This window comes from Eucyclogobius newberryi, unplaced genomic scaffold (genome assembly GCF_026437365.1).
Source record: "Eucyclogobius newberryi isolate DKJ021-1_F unplaced genomic scaffold, fEucNew1.0.hap1 SCAF_12, whole genome shotgun sequence".
Taxonomy (NCBI): domain Eukaryota; kingdom Metazoa; phylum Chordata; class Actinopteri; order Gobiiformes; family Gobiidae; genus Eucyclogobius; species Eucyclogobius newberryi.
In genome coordinates this window covers 7,407,295-7,432,669 of record NW_027315746.1, presented here as the reverse complement: position 1 = coordinate 7,432,669, position 25,375 = coordinate 7,407,295, and the positions used below count along the sequence as shown (strand labels likewise).

Here is a 25,375-nt window from a genome sequence, read left to right as displayed (position 1 = left end):
TTGACACCAAACAGCTTTTTATTTGGCACAAGACTCGGCATAATAAGTGTAAAAATACATTATATTCAACATAAACACATCTAGTAGAAAAAGCACTATTGAAAATATATCTAAAAATATACAGTGGAACAAACAGCAGAGTTACATCGTGCACAGGGCTTTTTATAAACGGCAGGAGTATTTTACAATCGATGAGCAGTTTGAACTCCATAACGTGAGCGTAAAAGGGCGTGGTCAATGCGTTGGAAAGTTTGAGGACTAAGAATCAAAAAGGTGCAAGTGACGATACGACGAGCGGTTTGATTAGAGATTTTAGCTTTTCTAGATTTGTTATAAAAACACGAGAAAGGGAAAAAACTGTCACATATCAATTCTTTTTACAGCACACAATAATCACACCGTATTTCGAGAATGTCACAATGTTCAAAACTCACATAAACGTGCAGGAATAGTAGTAAACGCTGCATGTTTCTGATACATTTTTTTTGTACTTTTTAAGAAGCAATTTTACAGTTTTTTCGCCCGTTTTCGTACAACAGACGATTGCACCTCATACTGTCGTTTACCATGATAAAAACTGTGACGTCATCTTCAAACGACAGATAAAAATGTTTTGAATTTGCACAGTTGAATCTCACTTGTGCTCGAGTTTATGGCAATTCGAAGCCGTTTTGGATAATTGCGACGTCAAAATCGTTTATTTAAATCAATAACGGCAAAAACAATTACGAATATTACTGTAAAATGTCGACAAATCACCTTTACCCAAAACATGACTTGCACCTTTTTGATCGTCAGCCATTGTAATCGTAATAATGGACCTTGTTATTCATAAAAACACCATAAAATCAACATCAGAGAACACTGTTGAAAACTGATCACCTGTGAATCTGCTGTAGCCGATGTAAACGTGATAAAGTCCCGGAGCTGTTGTTGTTGTTTGTTTGCTTGCTTGTTTGTTTGTTGATCAGAAGAGGCAGTTCATACACTTGACGGCTTTGGATCCGTAGTCGACGCACTCGGGCCCGATGCACTGGCAGCAGGCGTTGTGGAACCAGCGATACTTGGAGCCGCCCATGGACTCACAGTACTGCTTACACTGGTGGATGGACACGCAGTCGTCGAAGTACACCACCGTGCACATGCTCTCTGCAGGACACACCACAGAGGGTCAAGAGGTCAGTGCGGGCGGGACATCGGCAACGTTCTGCTCTACATTTGCCACAATTCATCTCCTTTTATTCTTATCGAGCACTGTGTGGCTGCTGAGTTACAACGTACAAAAGTAAGAGTACTGTCCTTTAAAGTCTATATAAGATAAGATAAGATAAGATATTCCTTTATTGTCCCACATGGGGAAATTTCATTGGTGCAACGCAGGAAGATACAGAGGTAGATACAGAAGAACAGATCACTTATAGGAAGTCTGAAAAACACTTTCAGTAGAAGATCTCCTATAAATAAATAAAAACTCCCATAGACAAATAAATAAATAAATACCATTGCATGTGATCCCGACAGTAATTGCACATGAATATGTGTCACGACAGCACATAGATTGCACATGAATTTCACAGTAATTGCACATGAATTGCACATGAATTCCAACAGCAATTGCACATACGACAGAATTGCACATCAGTATTAGGTTAGGTCAGTATTGCGACGGGATAACGTGACGATCTCCGGGTAAGACGACTGTTCTCCGCAGTTTCATGAGTTCCTCCTTTGTGGAAACGCGGTACGGCGCCGGCCGGGGGGCGGGGCCGGAGCCGGGGGGCGGGGCCGGAGCCGGGGGGCGGGGCCGGAGCCGGGGGGCGGGGCCGGAGCCGGGGGACTCAGAGCCAAGACACATCGCAACGACACGACGAAAACACTCAATCCAGCCGAATAAAGTCAAAACAAGTTAATTTAAAGCGATTCCAGTGCGTGTCCCGATCGTTCGTGAAGTTCCTCTTTCATATAAACGTGTATATAAACGTGTACCGACGACACGCCGTACTTTAGCGCGGCCGGAGGGCGCGGGGGGGGGGGGGGGGGGGCTGGTGGGCTCGCTCGGAGCTAGCTCACGTCACAACAACACAACGAACGCAACGAAAAACTCTCAAATCCAGCCGAAAAAAGTCAAAAACAGTTGAATTAAAAAACTATTCCAGCGCGTGTCCCTATAGTACAGTAAAATAGAAAAAATATACTAACTATATTTACAAAATATAGGAGATAAAGCACAATAAGTGTGAGAAAGAAGAGAGAGCGTTTACACCGGGCTGCCAGCTGTACCAGCGCCTTATGACGTAACGTAAATATGTATCCGGGTCATCTTTTTGTTTAGTTGAATCGAGCGTTTACACTTAAAACACACGGTTTCCTCGTATTTTCAGCACAAATAGTCAGTTTTTGCATGAACTCTGGTGCAGTTCGGGTCAGGTACGTGGTCAGATCGGAGATATTGAATTGTTTTGAGAGCTTTTGTCACGTCAGACTAATCGATCGAGGAACGGGACGAGATTGAAATGTTAGTGTTGCAATTATTACGGCCAAAATAATTGCGATTTACAATAATATCACAATAATTTAAATTGTATTGTACTTTTGTTTTAAGTGGAAACAACAGCGATGAATAAAGTAGTTAACTGTATCTACCTCTGGGCCTTTATGGGACAATTACACCGGACTATATTTTATGTGCAGTATCTTCTGTGTCCTATTTCTGTTCCGTTTTATGTTAAAAAACAAAACAAAAAACAGACAAAAATCGAATAAAATAATCCATATTATGAACGATTAGGCACGACTGACTCTCGATCTCGATTCAAATCCGATTAACACTTGGGTCTAACGTTCTCAGACAATGTAGTGAGCACTTTCGCCTGCAGGTGTCGCCAAAACGCTCTCTTTCTGCTCCCGGAGGCCGAACGGGGTAAAGTACAAACACACGTTTCTGGGGCAGCGGAGAGTGAAGCGAATCACTGCTATTATGAGTCAGAGCCCAACGCAGCGAGACGGGAACACGGACAAAACAACATTTAGCACATTTACTACTTCCTAAAAATGTGCAGTAAAAACGAGGCGCTGAAGTACGTGTCAGTTGTACAGAAACACAAACATTGCTGACTCAAAAAATGCCACAATATATCGCCAATTGTTTAGAATTTTTAAATTTGACCTTGTCCCAATAAAAATTACTGTATTTTCCGGTCATAGTTTTGGCCGGGGTGCGACTTATACTTATATACTTATACTCCGGAGTGACTTATATGTGATATTATTTGCTATTTTCACACTTGCAACTGCATTTCATACTCCAGTGCAACTTATATATGTTTTTTTCTTCTTTATTATGCATTTTTTGGCTGGTGTGACTTATAAAATACGGTAATCCCAACAACTAAGGGTCATTTATATTCAAACTAAATCAAAACGCCACTTCTGTCGTTCTTCACGTCACAGTTTATGCGCTGTGTAAAAAAAAGGAGCTGAATAGAACGTCTGTGACACGATTGTATCAGCTTTTTATTGCATTTACAGAGCTCTATATCGACGGGAGAAGTGGATTTATGCGTTTAAACGGACGAGCAGCGAATACAGACTTACATTAAACAAGCTACACGTTTATTTTCACATTGATTTGAAGGTTTTTATTCTGCATCGTCTCAATACGATTCAGAATGTGCATCAGGGCTGTGTGTTTATTCCCTTGGCAAGAGAGAAGAGTTGGAAGTAAGTCGCCGTTTGCATAATTAACTACGCTGAAATGTCGATTGTGGAAAAATAGAATCACAAACTTAAGTTAAACCAATGATTTTCAGGTGTTTATTACAAATGACACGAGCGCACGTCGTGTACAACAGCGTCACTTCGGTCAAAAGCTCGACACGTTTTCACTATTTTATCCAGATCACGTCGTTTTAACTGTCGATATCAGTAAACGTTGTGTGTTCAGGGCTTCGTGATGAAGTAAATCCCTCACAAACATCTCAAAGGACCATTTTTGATGATCTACGAATGATATGAGAAGCTAAAAAGTAGATCAGATTCAGGAAAGCGATGTAAGCTCTTAAACAGACCACAAGGGGGCAGTCGAGGGTCGCTGATGTTTAATTCGATTAGTTTTAGGATCGATCAATGTCCAAAAAGCGTGCTCGTTGCCTTTCACCGTCTCTTCTCTGCCACTGGGGCGTCCTGAACAGATTTAATCACGTATTCGCATCTTAAAATCATTTGTTTTAACGGTATTGTTAAACGTAATCGCAGCTTCGATGACACGTTTGCAGAGCGCGATATTGGAAATGACGGCCGTTTGTTTACAGCGATATCGTATTATTTGACTCAATCGTTTCAGTTATGCTATGTATTTGTCAAACAGACTAAATCGAGGCAAATTTAGACTGAATAATAAAGAAAATAATGAAGAAAATCTAACGTTTTCCGACATTTTCTTCTTAAAAACGCTACATTTCAGTCAGACGAGGGAACTTGGATGCAATTAGCAGAAAAAAATTAGCATATCTATTTTTCCCGATAACAATATCTAGAAAATGTATCAGAAATGTGTTAAAACGTGTTGGTAGAGGTTTAATTATCAGAAAAATGTGAAATGTCTGTCAAGTTAAATCACTAAAGTACTAGTGCAGAAATATCACTTTATAGTTTTATTTGAAAGGTTACGACATGTTTTAATTAGCTTTTTTTTTTTAGCATTTTTACTGTAACAACACATACAATAATCACATGTTGCATATCTTCAAAACAACATTCCCGATAGTATCTAAATTCAGACATATCTCCCACCTCTAAAACTAAACACCCTTGTGGCGGTCAGCGGTACTACCTTGTCCGTCGTAGTTGGCGTGGATACTGTTGCCGGGCAGGGACAGGTTCTGGTGCTGGTTCTCGAGCGTCTCCAGGAAGGACACCAGGTTCTCGTGGTGGGACAGCTCCTCGGCGACGGGGAAGGACATCACCATCATGTTTATGGGCGTGTCTCCCTCGGTCAGCGCGCGGAACAGCGACGGGATTGGCCGGTGCAGCTCCTCCACCGTGCTCTTGGACGTGGCCGGAGAGTCGCTGTAGTTCTTGGGGTTGCACATGCCTGAAGAACGAAAGAGCCCGACGCGTAAATGACTCTGAACGAACACTTTCAGAACGACTCCGAAACCCAACAATCCAACAGTTTGATGTGTTATGAAATGTACAGTGGACGTATAATGTATGCAAGTGGACACGGTTTGTTTTGGTTGTGGTTAAAGTTTCGCCTTTTTCTCTTTGATTACACGGGGATGAGAGAGGGAAGGACATGAGGCACATTGTTGGAGATGGATCTGAATGAATGACACTGCTGTGCATTTTGTATTAACTAGGGCGGAAACAGGTCAGGACCAGAATGGAACCAGAACGGAACCAGATCAGGACCAGGATGGAACAAGGATGGAACCAGGGAAGAACCACAATGGAACCAGGGCGGAACCAGCATAGAACCAGGACGGACCCAAGACGGAACCAGGACAGAGCCAGGACAGAATCAGGACGGAACCAGGACGGAACCAAGATGGAACCAAGACGGAACCAGGACGGAACCAAGACGGAACCAAGACAGAACCAAAACGGAACCAAGACAGCACCAAGACGGAACCAGGATGGAACCAGGATGGACCCAAGACAGAACCAGGATGGAACCAGGATGGAACCAGGATGGACCCAAGACAGAACCAGGATGGAACCGGGATGGAACGAGGACGGAACCAGGACAGAACCAAGATAGAACCAAGAGGGAACCAGAACGGAATCAGGGTAGAACCAGGACGGAACGAGGACGGAACCAAGATGGACCCAAGACAGAACCAGGATGGAACCGGGATGGAACCAAGATGGAACCAGGACGGAACCAGGGAAGAACCAGAACGGAACCAGGACGGAACGAGGGCAGAACCAGGACGGAACCAGGACGGACCCAAGAAGGACTTGTTAAAAGCTTTCATTTGCATGTGGCTATTTCCAGCTTGGTCGATCCCACGTTTCCAAAGCCGTTTCTCAAAGATAACTGGATAAAGCAGTAACAGACCTGGTTTAGTAAAACAAACTTCCGTTAACATTATCTTATCTGAACATAAGCACATTCAACACTTCATTTAATCTTCCTTAAGCAGAAATAACAACTAGACACGAGCCTTACATCCGCCGATAACATCTTTCAAACCCTTTTAGATGAATTGGGGCAAACGGCAGTAGTTACTTATCTCGCAGGGAAGGTTCGGACCGAAGAGTCGGGTTACAGAGGAGGGAGGGAGAATGGTCGCGAGTTAAAAGGCGCAGCTGGTTTGAATGAAGGAGTTCACGTAGCTCCTCCCAGGTCTGGACTCGGACAGGAGCTCAAAGGAGCCGGTGGTGTTTCGGTAAAAAACGGGGGTCTACAAAGTACATCGAGGGGATGCGTTTAAGACGGAGCAGGTACGGGTTTGACACGGGCTACGGCGCTTCGGTTATTCAGCGTAAGCGACACCTTTACGGACAAAATTCTAGTCGATTAAAAAGGGGGCGTGGCGCTGGCAAACGCTCTCAAAACTGTTAAATATCTCTATGATTTGTCCATGTCCAAAGTCCACCAACAATCAATCAATCAAGCTTTATTTATAGAGCCCTTTACAACTCTTACACAAGCATAAAACCATGTACAAAACAAACCGGATAAAATAAAGTGTCACTACATTACTCTGTCTGAACGTTTTGAACCCCGATTTAAAAAGGCCAAAGTTTGTGATGGTGCGAATGTCCAACAAGACCAAAAGATTACAGGAAATCACACAATTCCAGATATTTATATAGAAATCCAGCAGTAAACGGTGCATTTCTGACTAAAAAGGCAGATTAAACTCACACTTCCCTACCAAATCTCAAAGACACTCATTGTCCTTTCTGCTGTTGTGAATATGAACATTAAAATCCCCCTGATAATAATTAGTCGACTAATAAAATAACATTTTGGCCGACAAAGACACCATCGATTAAACAACCAAAGGTCAACAGCCCGGATAAAAATACATTTATCTGACTATCCTTTGTGTCTTCCATTATTGTTCTTGAATCAATAATCACAAATGAATTCATCCATATATTTAGTGTATGTTTATGTCACGTGGCAAAAAAGATTAGATCGAAGAGAACAATAACAATCAGTTTTTCACGTAATAAAGTTAAGTCAACCTTATTTTGTTTTTTTTGTATTTCAACACTAGGAATCTTTTGCAGTTCCTCTGATGTTTTCACTTTGGCAATAAATTCAATTGTTTTACTTTTAAAATAAGTTTTAACTAAATAAAAAGGTTGACATACGGTGACTGAAGGCTTCTATACAGAACATTTACAAATAAAGTGAATTATTGATTAAATTTTTTTTTTAATGGTTTATTACACATAATCTTTTTACATTTTGATGATGCAAAAGGAGTTTAGTGTCTCAGTTTTACACTAGAATTAGCAATTAATTTGATAAGAATAACAAAAAAACATTGCAAACACTTATGTATGTAATTGATTTCCTATTTTTTTTTTGTTCATTACGTGTTTCGACAACGAGCCTGAAGTACTAAAATCACTGCATTTCTTCTAATAACGTCTAAAAAAACATTATTGCAAGTGCGAGTGTGTCGACGGTTTCCTCTCGATCTCGCAGTTGTTTCGTTCCACATTTCAGCCCCAAACTAAACACGACTCGCTCTAAACTATTGCACATCTGGACTGGATTTCGGGCGGCAAACAAACAAAAAGGTGCTGATGTTTCGTACGACCTGGGAATGTACCGCGCTGTGGAAAAATGAGAAACGCTTCCTCTGCGTTTGACCCGCCGGGGAAACTCCTCTCGGCCTGTAGGGACAGCGCTGAGCAGAGGAGAGCAACATTTCACTGAAGATTAGTCGAGCAGAAGGACAAAGAAGTGCAAGAAATGACTCAAAAAAACTCAAATGTAAAAGTAATTCATTATAGGAGCATCTGATTAACAATTTGAAGGTGAAAATCCTGTTATTTGGAAGTTGTTGTTATTTCACACACTTTTTGACAATCAACTGCACATTTTGACAGTAAATAACAGCACTTTCGGAACATTTCCACACGTTTTTATTCTAGTTATGATATAAGCTCAAGATGATTGTAAAACTGTTCAGGAAATGTCACGTTTTGTCCTGTTCCGAGTCGTTTTTATTATCGATTAATGCTCGATTTTTGATACTTTTGTCAATCTTACTACTCTTAAAAACTGTATTGCAATCGTGTTCACGTTAATAAAAACTAACTGCACATCTTTTTGTTTGAGTTATTCTTTTTTCCCCTCTTCTTGTTTGTTGTTTTGTGTTTGTTTCACAGAAGAAGCGCCACTTTAGTCTCCACATCTGTGCAGCAGCCGTCGAGTTAAGACTCACATTTACGTTCCACTTGAAAACATCCTCATAAAGCCTGGTCGTCGGCGGCAACAACACTTTGGAGCCTCATCCAAAGCAGGTTCTGGTAAATGAACACTTACTTCAGTCAAGGTTTTTTTCTTTTTTCACAGAATAGCATAAAAGACATACTTGGACGACCTACAACTACAGTAGGTGGCGGTCATGTGACACTTGACCAACCGCCATAAAGCACCAAAGAAGAAGTACTTCAGTCAGTCCTGACCAGTGGTGGAGAGTATCTTTTTTAGGTATCGAGGGCTTCATTTATTAACTTGTGGAATTCATACTAACGATGTTTGTACGGACAAAACTCAAACGTCCACAAAAGTCTAGTTTGGCCTAGAAAATACTAAAAAACCCAACAAAAAAACCTCCCATTTTGTCCAAAGTCTGTCAAATGTGTCCATTTTCAATTTGAGTTTGAATGCATTTTTTCCAGTATAATGTCAGTCCAGTTCTTGATCGTTCGTGCATTTTGTGCCTTTTTTGCAGCTGGAGAATGTTCCAGAGATAGATACTGATCGTGTCCGTGTTCTGAGGCTCAAATACAGAGTTCTGTAATCCACTGGGATGGTGACGTCATAAATTGCCCGTAAGACTTTGTTGATCTCAGTCCAAAACGTGTAAACAACAGGACAATCCCAGAACACATGATGGTGGTTTACCTCCTGCTGCCACACCCTCTCCAACAGCAATGTGCACTTTGACATGGGCTTAGAAAGAAACCAGACACACTTTTCCAACAGAATTCCCTTCAATTAACAGTTTTTTTCCACCTTTCTCTTGGTAAAAGTGGGATTTTTGAACAGCCCTGCGCGGCGGCTGCTGCTGTGACTTCTGGATATGCCCGAACACATCCGACAGAAAACAAAAACAACGCAAACACAATAAAAAGAAGGATGCTGTGAAGACACTCACCCACACAGTCGCAGCACTCCTCCCACAGGTTCCCCAAACACAACATGCACTCTTTACAGCAGGAGCAGTTTCCATCGGACGGGCGACACTGGCACAGCTCCTGAAAGAGACAAAATACTGGTGAACGTGGGCAAATCACCTGGCAACAGACATTCTACGCCACCGTGACTCGTGTTTTGTTTTTTGTCGCGTCTTCGGATGCGTTATTTACGAGCGGTTGTTCAGAGAGTTCTGCTAATCCTGCCGGTTTACGCCATTTTAAAACAGAGTCGCGGCAGTAAATCGGGAAAACAATTGTCATCTGAACTACGCAAACAAATCAATCAATCAATATTTATAGAGCCCTTTACGACACCAAAGTGACAAAAGTGCTTCACAATAAAAAAACAAAAATAAATCAAGGCAGTACAAAACATAAAACTAATTAAAAACAAACCAAATAATACAAAATACAAAGTAAAGTGTCACTACATTCCAGAGTGTTAAAAGCCAGTCTGAATGAATACGTTTTAAGCCTTGATTTAAAAGGTTAAATGCAAAAAAGTGCAATGTTTTATTCAATCGTGGTGTTTTTTGTTGATGCGAATGCGACGGCGCGTGGTTATTTAACAAGTTCATTCATTAGAGACACTTTTGTAACGATGACAGCAGCAGTATTCGATCAAAATGACAAAAATATAATAAAGGATTTTGTCGATTACTGAAATAATCGTTCCTTGCAGAACTAATTTCATGTTGGTTCTGGTTTAATCTGGTTTTAACTCAATTTAGACCCAGTTTAATCTTAAAATAGTCCATGTTTTAACTATATTTTTTATCGATATTGAGCTTTTATTTTCTTGTTTTGATCTCCAGTTGCCAAAATCACGCAGCAAGTTTTCACAAATACCGTATTTTCCGGAATATAAGTCACATCTTTTTTCATAGTTTTGGCCGGGGTGCGACTTATACTTATATTTATACTTATACTTCGGAGTGACTTATGTGATATTATTTGTTATTTTCACACTTGCAACCGCATTTCATACTCCAGTGCGACTTATGTTCTTTTCTTCTCTATTATGCATTTTTTGGCTGATGCGACTTATACTCCAGTGCGACTTATACTCTGGAAAATACGGTAATTAAAATAAATAGTAACAGCAAGAAAATATCAATGAATAATATTAAGTACAGATCATATTTATTCAAAAAATGACAATCAAAGAAAAATATCACTGTAAAAAGTCCAAAAAAATGCATTATGATTGATTAAAGTGATTAAAAATGTATATTATAACAGTCAAATCTTGCCTAAACGTCCGCGGCGTGCGTTGCAGGGCGGTTTGCGAGGTTTCAAACGTGGATCAAAATATTTGCGCGAGGACTTAAAAGACCCCGAGTGAGTCCAGACCTGATAAACAACAGACCTCTGCCGTCTCCTGCCAACGAAAACAAGCGCCGCCGACTTTAAACTCTCTAACTTTAGCCCGCTTTTTTCAACGCACGATCCTAAACCCGACGGACTCAACGCAACGTGTTGAGATTAAAAGAAGAAGACACAGAACTCTTCCAAGATCGTTCAAGAAAAGCACAATTGTGATTTTCTATGTTCACATTATAAACCCACTCCAGGAGCATTGACGCTTGAGAAAAGACTGAAATGTGAACGGATTAATTACCGTATTTTCCGGACTATAAGTCGCACCAGCCCAAAAATGCATAATAGAGAAGAAAAAAACATATAAGTTGCACTGGAGGATGAAATGCAGTTGCAAGTGTGAAAATAACAAATAATATCACATATAAGTCACTCCAGAGTATAAGTATATAAGTATAAATATAGGTTGCACCCCGGCCAAAACTATGAAAACAACTTATAGTCCGGAAAATACGGTAAGACAGGAGATTCTGACGGGTTTGTCAATCTCTTGTTCTAAGTCTGATTTATTAAAGCTTTAACAAAGAGATGGGACTGATATTTACTGTATTGAACTGCCATTTCCACATTTTTAAGCCGCTTTCTGCCGTAAAACTTAAACTGAGGCTTTAAAACAATTGGAGCTTTATTTGAACACGAGAGCGAAGAGCAGTTTGCAGTGAAAGAGGTTTGTGAAGGAGTTTGCAGAAAATTTAAATTCTAACAATTGGGGAAAATCATCTAAATTGACACAAAAAATATCATCCATCGGTTTCTCTGGATTCTAAACCACTAATATCGACACTAGGGCTGTAACAATGAGAGATCCTGATATTGTATTGTCCAAAGTCTATAATAAATTAAAACATTGATTTAAATAAATAAAATACAAAATACATAATAAAATAAATACAATAAATACAATAAAATGAATATTATCATTGGCTGTGACAAAATATCAAATTACAATCTCATTTCTTCCCATTCTTGCCGCTAAAAAAAAAAAAAAAACGTACAAAAACAAAACATGAGGAACTTCATAAACCATGATCCTTTGCAACATTTCAGTCCAGACAAAGCAAAGACATAACTGTTAGAAGCACTTTTACATCTTAATTGTTCGTAACACGACATAAAGTGATAATTCACACAAACACTTGTCAAAGCATTTTTAAAAGGAAAAAATAGCAGTATTTCTATAATCCTGTTCGCCTCTCCACGATATCGCAATAAATGTCGTACCGGGACATGATTATTGTGATCTCTAACTCTGTGTAAGTTCTAATTCACTCATATAATATTTAAGAATCCACTCTTTAAACAAAAGACAGTCATAAATTGCAAATGTCCTAGTCTCAAATACGTTCAGCGAAGACCATTTGTACACATAATAAGGCTCTTTTCTTCTTCACCTGCAGTGCCTCGCGTAACCGAATACTGCGACATGAACACATTCAATTGGGGCAGAAACAGAAAAGTGGGTGAGACGGAGAGAACATTCCTCACGTGGAGGTCAGACTGACGTGAACCCAGAAACAGCAGGACAAACCTGACCGGACACGACACACTCCCTCTGCCTGACCAAACATTTACACTTGCATCGCTTCATACGCGCCAACCAAGGGCTTTTAGGGTTTTCTCGTTTAAACTACTAAATATACATAATAGTTTTACACAAATCAAGAGAAGGAAAGTTGAAAAATCTGAGTTGAAAAGAGCAGAGTATTGAAACAAATTGTTGACACTAGATTGAACATTTTTGCATAAATTTACACATAAACACATTGATCTGACCATTTAAAAATTACTCCAGCAAAATAAATATGTTTTCGTACATTTGTGTTTGTCAAACAATCATTTCTGTGACTTTAGAGGAGTTTTGGCCCAGTGTTTAACATGGTTGCTAGGTAACGGTTATAGAATTTACAAGTGCGACATCATGATTTACAACCAGGAAGTAAAATGATCAATCCAAAACATTAAACGAAAGCTAAAATTTTTACACAATCTTAAATATAATGATCTTAACTGTGTTTTAGAAAAGTGATTACCGTATTTTCCGGACTATAAGTCGCACCAGCCAAAAAAATGCATAAGAGAAGAAAAAAACATATATAAGTCTAAGAGTATGAAATGCGGTTGCAAGTGTGAAAATAACAAATAATATCACATATAAGTCGCTCCAGAGTTTAACAACGGTATGTTCATTATATCAACTATTTTTGACAAAATATAGGTAACCAAAAACTATTATTAATTAATGAAACTGAAGCTAATTATTACTAAAAATATTCAGACATTTTAGAATTTTTAAAAATATATTTATTCAAGGTCCTCTATATGAGAGATTTTTTGTGTGGTTTGTAATTATTATTTCTTTCTCTGTTAAAGTCTTAATTAGTTTTGATAAGGCTCAGTTTTGTCGCTGTTCGGCGTTTTAATATTTGTGTTAAATGCTATGCTAAAGTAACAAAATTATATCTTATTATAACTCTTAAAGTCCATGTGATACGATACGGTTTTCATGTTTTTCTGATGACGCCGTCGTTTGGTGAGATCGTCCCTGTGCTAAATTATTATCACAGTTTTACATCTGTCAAGTTGCAGTTTGTGAAGAAAATTCGACAATTAAAAAGTTGAAAACGGCAGGAAGTAGCGCTGCGTTCTACGACAGAGTGTGATGTCATCAAAAAGCGCCATTCCATCACAAATCAAAAACTGTCCAACATTGTGAGGCTTTAGTTAGTTTAGGTGGAAAGTCTCACAGTACTCAAGTCAAGTAAAGCTAGCTTACGGTGGATCCCATTTACTTATACTTCACCATATTTGAGAGCGGGTTTCTATACTTTTTACTCCACTAAACTGGACTAAAAAGTAACACATTTTCATATGATTTTAAGAGTTATAAAAACGGTTTTGAGTTCGAACTCCAGCTTTGAGCAAAGTGCGACTTATACTCCAGAGCGACATATATGTGATATTAGTTATTTTCACACAACCACAAGAGGGCGCTCTAGGCTCTAAGCGACGCAGAAGAAGAATCTGCACTTCCTCTTCCTCTGGAGTTTGTGGAGTTGTTTAGAAGTGACACAGAGGAAGAAGAATTTAATGGATTTAGTGATTTGGGGTAAAACTGATGCTTTGGTAAACTTGTTAGCATGTTCTTTATGCTATAGTTATCTGAATAACTGTTCATATGTTACGTTAACATACCAGACACTTACCACAGTTCTGTCTGTGCCTCATGTAGCTGAAGGTGTTAGCGTTAGCATACGTCATGTAGCTGAAGGTGTTAGCGTTAGCATACGTCATGTAGCTGAAGGTGTTAGCGTTGGCATACGTCATGTAGCTGAAGGTGTTAGCGTTAGCATACGTCATGTAGCTGAAGGTGTTAGCGTTAGCATATGTACACCTATTCACCATGTTCTCTCATCTGGTATTATTTTAAATTGCATTTCAAGATGAAAAAAATGTGACTTATATATGTTTTTCTTCTTCTCTATTATGCATTTTTCGGCTGGTGCGACTTATACTCCAGAAAATACGTAAAAATAAATTCTGTGCCAAACACTTACTTTTACATACAGTGAGTCAGTGTTTTTATGTGATACTTTAACACAATTTAGATACATCTACACACGTCATACTCTGTGGCAGTTTGTACTTTTCTACTTTTCGTACCCAGCGCCCGTCGTCTTGGCGGCGTTTGCGTGCGACTCCGCTGTGCCAGGCGTGTTTACAAAGAGCGGAGCCGGAGCTTAGTGTAATTGTACGTTTTTAAGTCATAATTACTCCCGAGTTTGAGGCGAGGTTTTCAATGCGGCGGCGATTTCGGGCGAAGCGTGCGGTTTCGGCGGAGCCTCGGCGGTGACTCACGGCCTTTTATCGCGCCGGTGTTTACACGAGGCAGGAAAAGGGAAGATGGAGGAGGAGAAGAGACGAGTGCGTTATGACAGAACGGTCATAATAAACGACATTTCAGAAACAAATGTGTAAGAGCTGCCGCAATCGAGTCGAATAATAAATGAATCCAACGCGTATTTGCTCGATAATGTACTTTTTAAAAGGGCACGTGACATGTTTTTACCATGTTCCAATTTTGACTGTATGTGGAGTATTTGTACCTGTTGTACATATAAATTATAGTTTTACAACAATCAAGTAGTGGTTTGTGGAGAAAAAGTTAAAAGAATCTGTAGAAAGTGAGAGGAAGTGACATCACACGAGGGACACTCATTCCATGCAAAGTTTACACATAATTTAGACAAAAGAAACAACTTATTTTGACATTTTAAACATTAACTCAACAAAATAAAGCTGCTCCCTCATACATTTTAATTTGTCAAATTGATAGAAATGTGACAATATGTGAGTTTTGGCCCAGTGATGTCATCAATTACAAACAGGAAGTGAAATTATACACCTAAAAACGAGCTATTCTGTGATAAAATGTGTACAATTATTAGCTAAATTTAAAATATAGTTATCTTAACTGCATTTTAGTTTAACGTGTAGTCCAACCTGTAGGGGGCACTTTAATGTCTCAATGTAAAATAGAAAAGGACACAAAGAAAGCACTTGTGGAAACAGGAACTGACTCACTTTAAGCTTTACTAAAACTATGGACGTTTGTTTTTAATGTTTACGTGGATAACTTCACTTCTTATGAAACTTCCACTTCCCCAGCTGCAGCGTTTACAACTTTCTAAAGCTTTCGTCAGGTCCAGGAGCCACGCCCTTTTAACCACAGCTTAATTTAACCTTTGACTATCCTTTCACTGTGTGTGTGTGTGTGTGTGCCGCCCCCCCTCTCCCCAGACGCCTCCTCCTCCCCGGGGCTCTGACTGAACTTCACACGAACAAGACAAACGACGGCAGACGGGAGGATTTCCTCGTGGAGTCAGAGCTACAGAAGCCTCATTTGAAGCCAGGTTAACATGGCCAGAGCTGGTTCTGAGTTGCCGTAGTAACAAGCATCCATCCATCCATCCATCCATCTTCTGCCGCTTTATCCGGGGCCGGGTCGCGGGGGCAGCAGTCTGAGCAGGGACTCCCAGACTTCCTTCTCCCCAGACACTTCCTCTAACTCCTCCGGGGGGATCCCGAGGCGTTCCCAGGCCAGCCGAGAGACATAGTCTCTCCAGCGTGTCCTGGGTTTTCCCCGGGGCCTCTTCCCGGTGGGACATGCCTGAAACACCTCCCGAGGGAGGCGCCCAGGAGGCATCCGGAACAGATGCCCGAGCCACCTCAGCTGGCTCCTCTCGACGTGGAGGAGCAGCGGCTCTACTCCGAGCTCCCCCCGTGTGGCCGAGCTCCTCACCCTATCTCTAAGGGAGCGCCCAGCCACACGGCGGAGGAAACTCATTTCGACCGCTTGTATCCGCGATCTTGTTCTTTCGGTCACTACCCAAAGCTCATGACCATAGGTGAGGGTAGGAACGTAGACCGACCGGTAAATAGAGAGCTTTGCCTTTCGGCTCAGCTCCATCTTCACCACAACGGTCCGATGCAGCGACTGCATCACTGCAGCCGCTGCACCGATCCGCCTGTCGATCTCACGCTCCATCCTTCCCTCACTCGTGAACAAGACCCCGAGATACTTGAACTCCTCCACTTGGGGCAAGGACACCCCACCCACCTGGAGAGGGCAAGCCACCTTTTTCCGGTCGAGAACCATGGCCTCGGATTTGGAGGTGCTGATTCTCATCCCAGCCGCTTCACACTCGGCTGCAAACCGTCCCAGTGCATGTTGCAGGTCCAGGTTTGATGGAGCCATCAGGACAACATCGTCTGCAAACAGCAGAGATGAGATCCTGTGGTCCCCAAACCGGACACCCTCCGACCCCTGACTGCGCCTAGAAATTCTGTCCATAAAAATTATGAACAGAACCGGTGACAAAGGGCAGCCCTGGCGGAGTCCAACATGCACTGGGAACAAGTCTGACTTACTGCCGGCAATGCGAACACAGCTCCTGCTCCGGTCATACAGGGACCGGACAGCCCTGAGCAAAGGGCCCTGGACCCCGTACTCCCGGAGCACCCCCCAAAGGACACCCCGAGGGACACGGTCGAAAGCCTTCTCCAGATCCACAAAGCACATGTGGACCGGTTGGGCAAACTCCCATGAACCCTCGAGCACCCGATGGAGGGTATAGAGCTGGTCCAGTGTTCCACGACCGGGACGAAAACCACTCTGCTCCTCCTGAATCCGAGGTTCGACTATCGGTCGGATTCTCCTCTCCAGTACCTTGGAATAGACCTTACCTGGGAGGCTGAGGAGTGTGATCCCTCTGTAGTTGGAACACACCCTCCGGTCCCCCTTCTTGAACAGAGGGACCACCACCCCGGTCTGCCAGTCCAGAGGCACGGTCCCCGAACGCCACGCGATGTTGCAGAGACGTGTCAACCAAGACAGTCCTACAACATCCAGATACTTTAGGTACTCAGGGCGGATCTCATCCACCCCCGGAGCCCTGCCACCGGGGAGTTTGCGAACAACCTCAGTGACTTCAGCTTGGGTGATGGTAGTAACAAGCAATCAGGCTAAATGTCAAGATGATATCGGCTTCATCTCAAAGAAGGTGAAAGAAAAACGCTCTGATCACACGTTTTTGCACGAGCACTTTTACACTCTCACACACGTGTTTTAAAAAGTACATCACGCAAGTCACGCACGCACGACAAGTCACGCGCACGGTAAGTCACGCGCTCACAACAAGTCAGGCGCACACAACAAGTCACACGCTCACAAGTCACGCGCACGGTAAGTCACGCGCTCACAACAAGTCAGGCGCACACAACAAGTCACGCGCTCACGCGCACGGCAAGTCACACGCTCACGACAAGTCACGCGCGCACGACAAGTCACGCGCGCACGACAAATCACGCGCGCACGACAAGTCACGCGCGCACGACAAGTCACGCGCGCACGACAAGTCACGCGCACGGTAAGTCACGCGCTCACAACAAGTCAGGCGCACACAACAAGTCACGCGCTCACGCGCACGGCAAGTCACACGCTCACGACAAGTCACGCGCGCACGACAAGTCACGCGCGCACGACAAATCACGCGCGCACGACAAGTCACGCGCGCACGACAAGTCACGCGCACGGTAAGTCACGCGCTCACAACAAGTCAGGCGCACACAACAAGTCACACGCTCACAAGTCACGCGCGCACGACAAGTCACGCGCACGATAAGTCACGCGCTCACAACAAGTCAGGCGCACACAACAAGTCACACGCTCACAAGTCACGCGCACGGTAAGTCACGCGCTCACAACAAGTCAGGCGCACACAACAAGTCACGCGCTCACGCGCACGGCAAGTCACACGCTCACGACAAGTCACGCGCTCACGACAAGTTACGCGCGCACGACAAGTCACGCGCACACGACAAATCACGCGCGCACGACAAGTCACGCGCGCACGACAAGTCACGCGCGCACAACAAGTCACGCGCGCACGACAAGTCACGCGCACGGTAAGTCACGCGCTCACAACAAGTCAGGCGCACACAACAAGTCACACGCTCACAAGTCACGCGCACGGTAAGTCACGCGCTCACAATAAGTCAGGCGCACACAACAAGTCACGCGCTCACGCGCACGGCAAGTCACACGCTCACGACAAGTCACGCGCGCACGACAAGTCACGCGCGCACGACAAATCACGCGCGCACGACAAGTCACGCGCGCACGACAAGTCACGCGCGCACGACAAGTCACGCGCACGGTAAGTCACGCGCTCACAACAAGTCAGGCGCACACAACAAGTCACGCGCTCACGCGCACGGCAAGTCACACGCTCACGACAAGTCACGCGCGCACGACAAGTCACGCGCGCACGACAAATCACGCGCGCACGACAAGTCACGCGCGCACGACAAGTCACGCGCGCACGACAAGTCACGCGCGCACGACAAGTCACGCGCACGGTAAGTCACGCGCTCACAACAAGTCAGGCGCACACAACAAGTCACACGCTCACAAGTCACGCGCACGATAAGTCACGCGCTCACAACAAGTCAGGCGCACACAACAAGTCACACGCTCACAAGTCACGCGCACGGTAAGTCACGCGCTCACAACAAGTCAGGCGCACACAACAAGTCACGCGCTCACGCGCACGGCAAGTCACACGCTCACGACAAGTCACGCGCTCACGACAAGTTACGCGCGCACGACAAGTCACGCGCACACGACAAATCACGCGCGCACGACAAGTCACGCGCGCACGACAAGTCACGCGCGCACGACAAGTCACGCGCGCACGACAAGTCACGCGCGCACGACAAGTCACGCGCACGGTAAGTCACGCGCTCACAACAAGTCAGGCGCACACAACAAGTCACACGCTCACAAGTCACGCGCACGGTAAGTCACGCGCTCACAACAAGTCAGGCGCACACAACAAGTCACGCGCGCACAACAAATCACGCGCGCACGACAAGTCACGCGCGCACGACAAGTCACGCGCGCACAACAAGTCACGCGCGCACAACAAGTCACGCGTGCACGGCAAGTCACGCGCTCACGCGCACGGTAAGTCACGCACGCACAACAAGTCACGCGCACACAACAAGTCATGCGCACGCAGCAAGTCACGCGCTCACGCGCACGGTAAGTCACGCGCGCACGACAAGTCACGCGCACGACAAGTCACGCGCACACAACAAGTCACGTGCACACGACAAGTCACGCGCACACGACAAGTCACGCGCTCACGACAAGTCACGCGCTCACGACAAGTCACGCGCGCACGACAAGTCACGCGCGCACGACAAGTCACGCGCGCACAACAAGTCACGCGCGCACAACAAGTCACGCGCGCACAACAAGTCACGCGCGCACAACAAGTCATGCGCGCACGGCAAGTCAAGCGCTCACGCGCACGGTAAGTCACGCGCGTACAACAAGTCACGCGCACACAGCAAGTCACGCGCACACAGCAAGTCACGCGCTCACGCGCACGGTAAGTCACGCGCGCACGACAAGTCACGCACACGGTAAGTCACGCGCACACAACAAGTCACGCGCACACAACAAGTCACGCGCACACAAGTCACGCGCGCACGACAAGTCACGCGCTCATGCGCACGGTAAGTCACGCGCGGACACAACAAGTCACGCACGGACACAACAAGTCACGCGCGCACAACAAGTCACGCGCGCACAACAAGTCACGCGCGCACAACAAGTCACGCGCTCACGCGCACGGTAAGTCACGCGCGCACAACAAGTCACGCGCGCACAACAAGTCACGCGCACACAAGTCACGCGCACACAAGTCACGCGCACGCAACAAGTCACGCGCACGCAACAAGTCACGCGCACGGCAAGCACGCGCACAACAAGTCACACGCATGGCTCACGCGCGAAACAAGTCACACGTTCGAAAGAAGTTACGCGCACGAAAAAGGTCTCAGGCGCGAAACAAGTCTCAGGCGCGAAACAAGTCATGCACAACAAGTCACACGCACGGCAAGCCCGCGCACAGCAAGTCACACGCATGGCTCAAGCGCGAAACAAGTCACGCGCGCGAAACAAGTCACGCTCGCGAAAAAAGTCTCAGGCGCGAAACAAGTCTCAGGCGCGAAACAAGTCACGCGCAACAAGTCACGCGCAACAAGTCACGCGCACGGCAAGTACGCGCGCATGTCTCACGCGCAAAACAAGTCACGCGCGCGAAACAAGTCACGCGCGCGAAACAAGTCACACGCGCACACAAGTCACGCGCACACAACAAGTCACGCGCACACAACAAGTCACGCGCGCAACAAGTCATGCGCACGGCAAGCACGCGCACAAGTCACGCGCACACAAGTCACGTGCGAAACAAGTCACGCGCGCAACAAGTCACGCGCAGCAAATCACGCACACGGCAAGCACGCGCGCCACAAGTCACGCGCGCACAACAAGTCACGTGCACACAACAAGTCACGCGTGCAACAAGTCATGCGCACGGCAAGCACGCGCACAAGTCACGCGCACACAACAAGTCACGTGCACAAGTCACGTGCGAAACAAGTCACGCGCGCAACAAGTCACACGCATGGCTCACGCGCACAACAAGTCACACGCAACAAGTCACAATTTTTAAATGTTTTCAAAGGGGTGCAATAAATAAATAGCGGAATGAAACTACGTATTGTCTCTCAAAACGAAAATATCCCCACAAACGTATATAAAATGTAGACACAATACAGCGAGAGGAAGTGGAAGTGTTACCTTCGATTATATACGTTTATATAGATTAACTATTACAGGACCTTAAGAAACTTCACTTTGGCGTCTCATGTTTTAGAACTTAAAATATTGTATCTATTGAAAACCACATTTTACTTTCTAACACTCAGGCGCTCCCTCATCAGAGGCGTTAGCAGGCCATCTACTGGCAGCAGAGTGAATGATCGCGGGTAAATATGCTCAGAACGAGTCGCTGATTTATGACTTTAAAAAGACAAGAGACGTGACAAATCTGACTTTGAACCGGAGTGTTTTCTGAGCACAGAGGGGAGCGGATCTTGTAACAGGATTAATGAAGCATGAATGAAGTGAAATACAAGTCCAGGTATGTTCTAGAAGAGGGAACAGTGTAATGAGACGGTAAACGCTCAGTTTGTTTCCTTTAAACATTTGACGCTCTGAATTACAACGTGGAGGATGTTTTACAGACGGAGCCACAGGTCAATCCTCCTTCAAATCCACAGTGAGGAGTTGAACAGGAAACATGGAAACATAAATCTATTTTTCCCCCCACTAAAAACACAGGTACTGCCCTTTTTTCCCATCAGCCACTGCAGCCTTAAGGAAAATATGACAAGAGGAAGTGAAATGAGAAAGTCAACAAGCGTTAAGTGTAGCAGCTTCATATTCAGCTTCAGATTCACACAAACACAGTCCAAACGTCAGAAGAAAGAGCAAGAATGAAGCGTTAAATCCAGGTTTAGTCCTGGTTTAGTCCAGGTTTAGTCCAGGTTTAGTCCAGGTTTAGTCCAGGTTTAGTCCCAGGTTTAGCCCAGGTTTAGCCCAGGTTTAGTCCCAGGTTTAGTCCTGGTTTAGCCCAGGTTTAGTCCTGGTTTAGTCCCAGGTTTAGTCCAGGTTTAGTCCTGGTTTAGTCCCAGGTTTAGTCCCAGGTTTAGTCCCAGGTTTAGTCCCAGGTTTAGCCCAGGTTTAGCCCAGGTTTAGCCCAGGTTTAGTCCCAGGTTTAGCCCAGGTTTAGCCCAGGTTTAGTCCCAGGTTTAGCCCAGGTTTAGTCCAGGTTTAGTCCAGGTTTAGTCCTGGTTTAGTCCCAGGTTTAGTCCTGGTTTAGTCCCAGGTTTAGTCCCAGGTTTAGTCCCAGGTTTAGTCCCAGGTTTAGCCCAGGTTTAGCCCAGGTTTAGTCCTGGTTTAGTCCCAGGTTTAGCCCAGGTTTAGTCCCAGGTTTAGTCCAGGTTTAGTCCTGGTTTAGTCCCAGGTTTAGTCCCAGGTTTAGTCCCAGGTTTAGTCCCAGGTTTAGCCCAGGTTTAGCCCAGGTTTAGTCCTGGTTTAGTCCCAGGTTTAGTCCCAGGTTTAGTCCCAGGTTTAGTCCCAGGTTTAGCCCAGGTTTAGCCCAGGTTTAGCCCAGGTTTAGTCCCAGGTTTAGCCCAGGTTTAGCCCAGGTTTAGTCCCAGGTTTAGTCCAGGTTTAGTCCAGGTTTAGTCCCAGGTTTAGCCCAGGTTTAGCCCAGGTTTAGTCCAGGTTTAGTCCAGGTTTAGTCCAGGTTTAGTCCCAGGTATGGTCCACGCTAAGTCCACGCTAAGTCCACGCTTAAACCAGTTCAAGACTAAGAAAAGCACAAGTTATGGCCAAGTTAAATCCAAATGTCTCAGTCTAGTCCATGTTTAGGGCTCTTTTTCCCAGTTTCTCGGTTTAACACTAGTTAAGACCTGGTTTGGATCTTGTTGTTCGTCCTGGTTTGGATCTTGTTGTTTGTCCTGGTTTGGATCTTGTTGTTCCTCCTGGTTTGGATCTTGTTGTTAGACCTGGTTTGGATCTTGTTGTTTGTCCTGGTTTGGATCTTGTTGTTCCTCCTGGTTTGGATCTTGTTGTTTGTCCTGGTTTGGATCTTGTTGTTAGACCTGGTTTGGATCTTGTTGTTTGTCCTGGTTTGGATCTTGTTGTTCGTCCTGGTTTGGATCTTGTTGTTAGACCTGGTTTAGTCTTGGTTAAGTCCTGGTTTAGTCCCAGAGCAGCGCCTGAAGACTTGCCCGGTGTTTGTTATCAAAGGAATGAATCAGCTGCATTTTTCAGATCTTTGTTCTTCTCAGATCCACACGTTTCCATCAACACAACTCTAATGCGTCCAACGAGCAGAGGATTTCAGAAATATGCAGACGGACCTTCAACAGCCTCCAAAGTGCTACAAAAGAAGATTAAACGCAGAAGTATTCCTCTATCTAGAAGGCTTTTCTCTGCAAAGGCCAGAAAGAAACATTTGCAACAGTCGACAAAGTTCTCACATAAAGTTCCCACAGTTTAGAGATGATCAGCATCAGGAAACAAAACAAAACCACAATGAACGAGATTCTGGCTGACGGAGGCCAGAAGAAGTGTAAATTTGATACTTTATTTTAGTTTTAAAACACCTTGACACGACTTTGGTGAGAATAATTACACCATATTCCATCAAATTAAGATATAAAAGTGCTTAATAAGAGTCATTTCTTCATGGTCTATGTAGTTCCCTCTACGGCTGCACAATATATCACAAAAGCATTTAATGATCAATAAAGCAACCAGGTAATGTTCTCCTACAAACAAAAATCTACTCTTTTTTTAATTAAAATGTTAAAAAAGTTTATTTCATTTATTATAAGGCTTAAATTTAGCCTTGACAAACTTAGACTAATAATGTGACTTTTTTTCAATAGAACTGAACATTTTTGTGTAAAATCGTACGTTAGATATCGCAATAACATCGATAAAGCAACACAAATGTATCACATATTTAGGGCTGCAACAAGTTAATGGATTATTGAGACAATCATCAACTTTGAATAAGTCTCCAAAACATGCTGTGAGTGTTTTATGTCTTGTACAAAGCAGGAACTACATCACAATGACACGAGAAACACTTTAAGTGCTTTTGATCAAAAAACTATTTCAATTCAGGACGTCATCTTAAAGGACACATATTATACTAAATTTACTTTTTTGAGCTTTTAATTGTGTTCTAACATTGTTCCCTCATCAAAAACACACCTGGAATAGCATTTAGCTTCATTCACGCTAGTTTGATGACCCTTGGTTAGAAAGTCTTCTCCCCTCCGAGCGTTAAAAACATGCCGTTCTGAATTTCCCCAACCTGTGACATTTTTGCTGCTGTTTTTAAGTCTATGAATTATCACCAGACTCGATCCATCAAATCACAGTCATTACAACTGTGTAACGTCATATCTTCTCTCAAATATGTAATTCCAGTAGATGGAGCTCTAAACTCAGTCGCTCGCATACGTAAAGCCAGAGAAACATGAAACTATACAGGATTTTTATCAAACTTCTTTTTTGGGGGGGCATAAAACATGAAATCCCAAAGGAAAAGTGACTCGAGAGCATGTTTAAAGGGTAATAACAACACAAATAATGCACAATATTTGTCCTTTAAAGTTCATCTGGGTCAAATTGAGTAAAATTCTGATATTTACAGGTATTTCACAATCTAAAAAACTGATCGATTAATTGAAAGACTCATTTCTAGACTAATCGATTACGTCCAATATTGCGCAGTGTGCCCGAGATATTATTGCCGGAACTTTGACGACACGACGGGATTTCGGCCATTCCGTCCCGCACACTGCGCATCGTCCTCGCGCAACGTCGTTACCGTGAGCTCAAAGGAACGACCGCGGGCGTCGCCATGGCGTTCTCGGCGTGGAAGCGGCGTCTTACTTGTATGAGGCACTTGCTGACATCGCTGGCGCACAGAGCCTTGTTGCAGCCGTCGGTCAGTCTGAGCCCCGAGACGAGCAGCAGGACGAGGGCAGCGGCGAGCGGGACGAGAGCCTGACGCATCCTGGACCAGCGCATCCGGGACTGGGACTGGTGCGAGCAGAAACAAGACAGGACGTGAGGGGACAGACACCAGACACTGGGACAAGACATACTGTATGTTCCGGACTATTTTTTCATCGTTTTGGCCGGGGTGTCTGTAAAATGTATCCATCCATTTTCTACCGCTTGTTCCCTTTCGGGGTCGCGGGTGACTGGAGCCTATCCCAGTGACTTCGGGCCTTAGGCGGGGTACACCCTGGACAGTGGCCAACTAGTCGCAGAAAAAGTTATAAAATGTATCACATTTGCTTAATTTAAAGTTTACATCACTTTTTCATTCTTAAATCAGCTCTTTTTGTAACGTTTTCACAATAAACAATATACTTTATACCGTATTTCCCGGACTATAAGTTGCACCTTTTGTTCATAGTTTTGGCCGGGGTGCGACTTATACTTATATTTATACTTATATACTTATACTCCGGAGCGACTTATATGTGATATTATTTGTTATTTTCACACTTGAAACCACATTTCATACTCCAGTGCGACTTATAGATGTTTTTTTCTTCTCTATTATGCATTTTTTGGCGACTTATACTCAGGAAA

At 44.1% G+C, this 25,375-nt stretch overlaps 1 protein-coding gene across 1 annotated transcript; it reads right to left on the bottom strand.

The window, feature by feature from the left end:
* Positions 1 to 917: 917 nt before the first annotated feature.
* Positions 918 to 24,814, bottom strand: twsg1a (twisted gastrulation BMP signaling modulator 1a). Its single transcript, XM_072440311.1, has 4 exons — positions 24,665 to 24,814; positions 9,354 to 9,453; positions 4,832 to 5,092; positions 918 to 1,149 (listed from the first exon to the last, which is right to left on the bottom strand). The coding sequence occupies exons 1-4, from the start codon at positions 24,800 to 24,802 to the stop codon at positions 968 to 970; spliced, it is 681 nt and encodes a 226-aa protein (XP_072296412.1). The 5' UTR covers positions 24,803 to 24,814; the 3' UTR covers positions 918 to 967.
* Between the last annotated feature and the right edge of the window lie 561 nt (positions 24,815 to 25,375).

What these genes read in the sequence shown, in the direction of transcription:
- twsg1a (XM_072440311.1), bottom strand. Translation starts at nt 24,802, where the DNA reads ATGCGCTGGTCCAGGATGCGTCAGGCTCTCGTCCCGCTCGCCGCTGCC. An exon ending in GGAGTGCTGCGACTGTGTGG is followed by an intron (nt 5,093 to 9,353) that starts GTGAGTGTCTTC and finishes TTCGTTCTTCAG; the next exon opens with GCATGTGCAACCCCAAGAAC. An exon ending in CGCCAACTACGACGGACAAG is followed by an intron (nt 1,150 to 4,831) that starts GTAGTACCGCTG and finishes TGTGTCCTGCAG; the next exon opens with AGAGCATGTGCACGGTGGTG.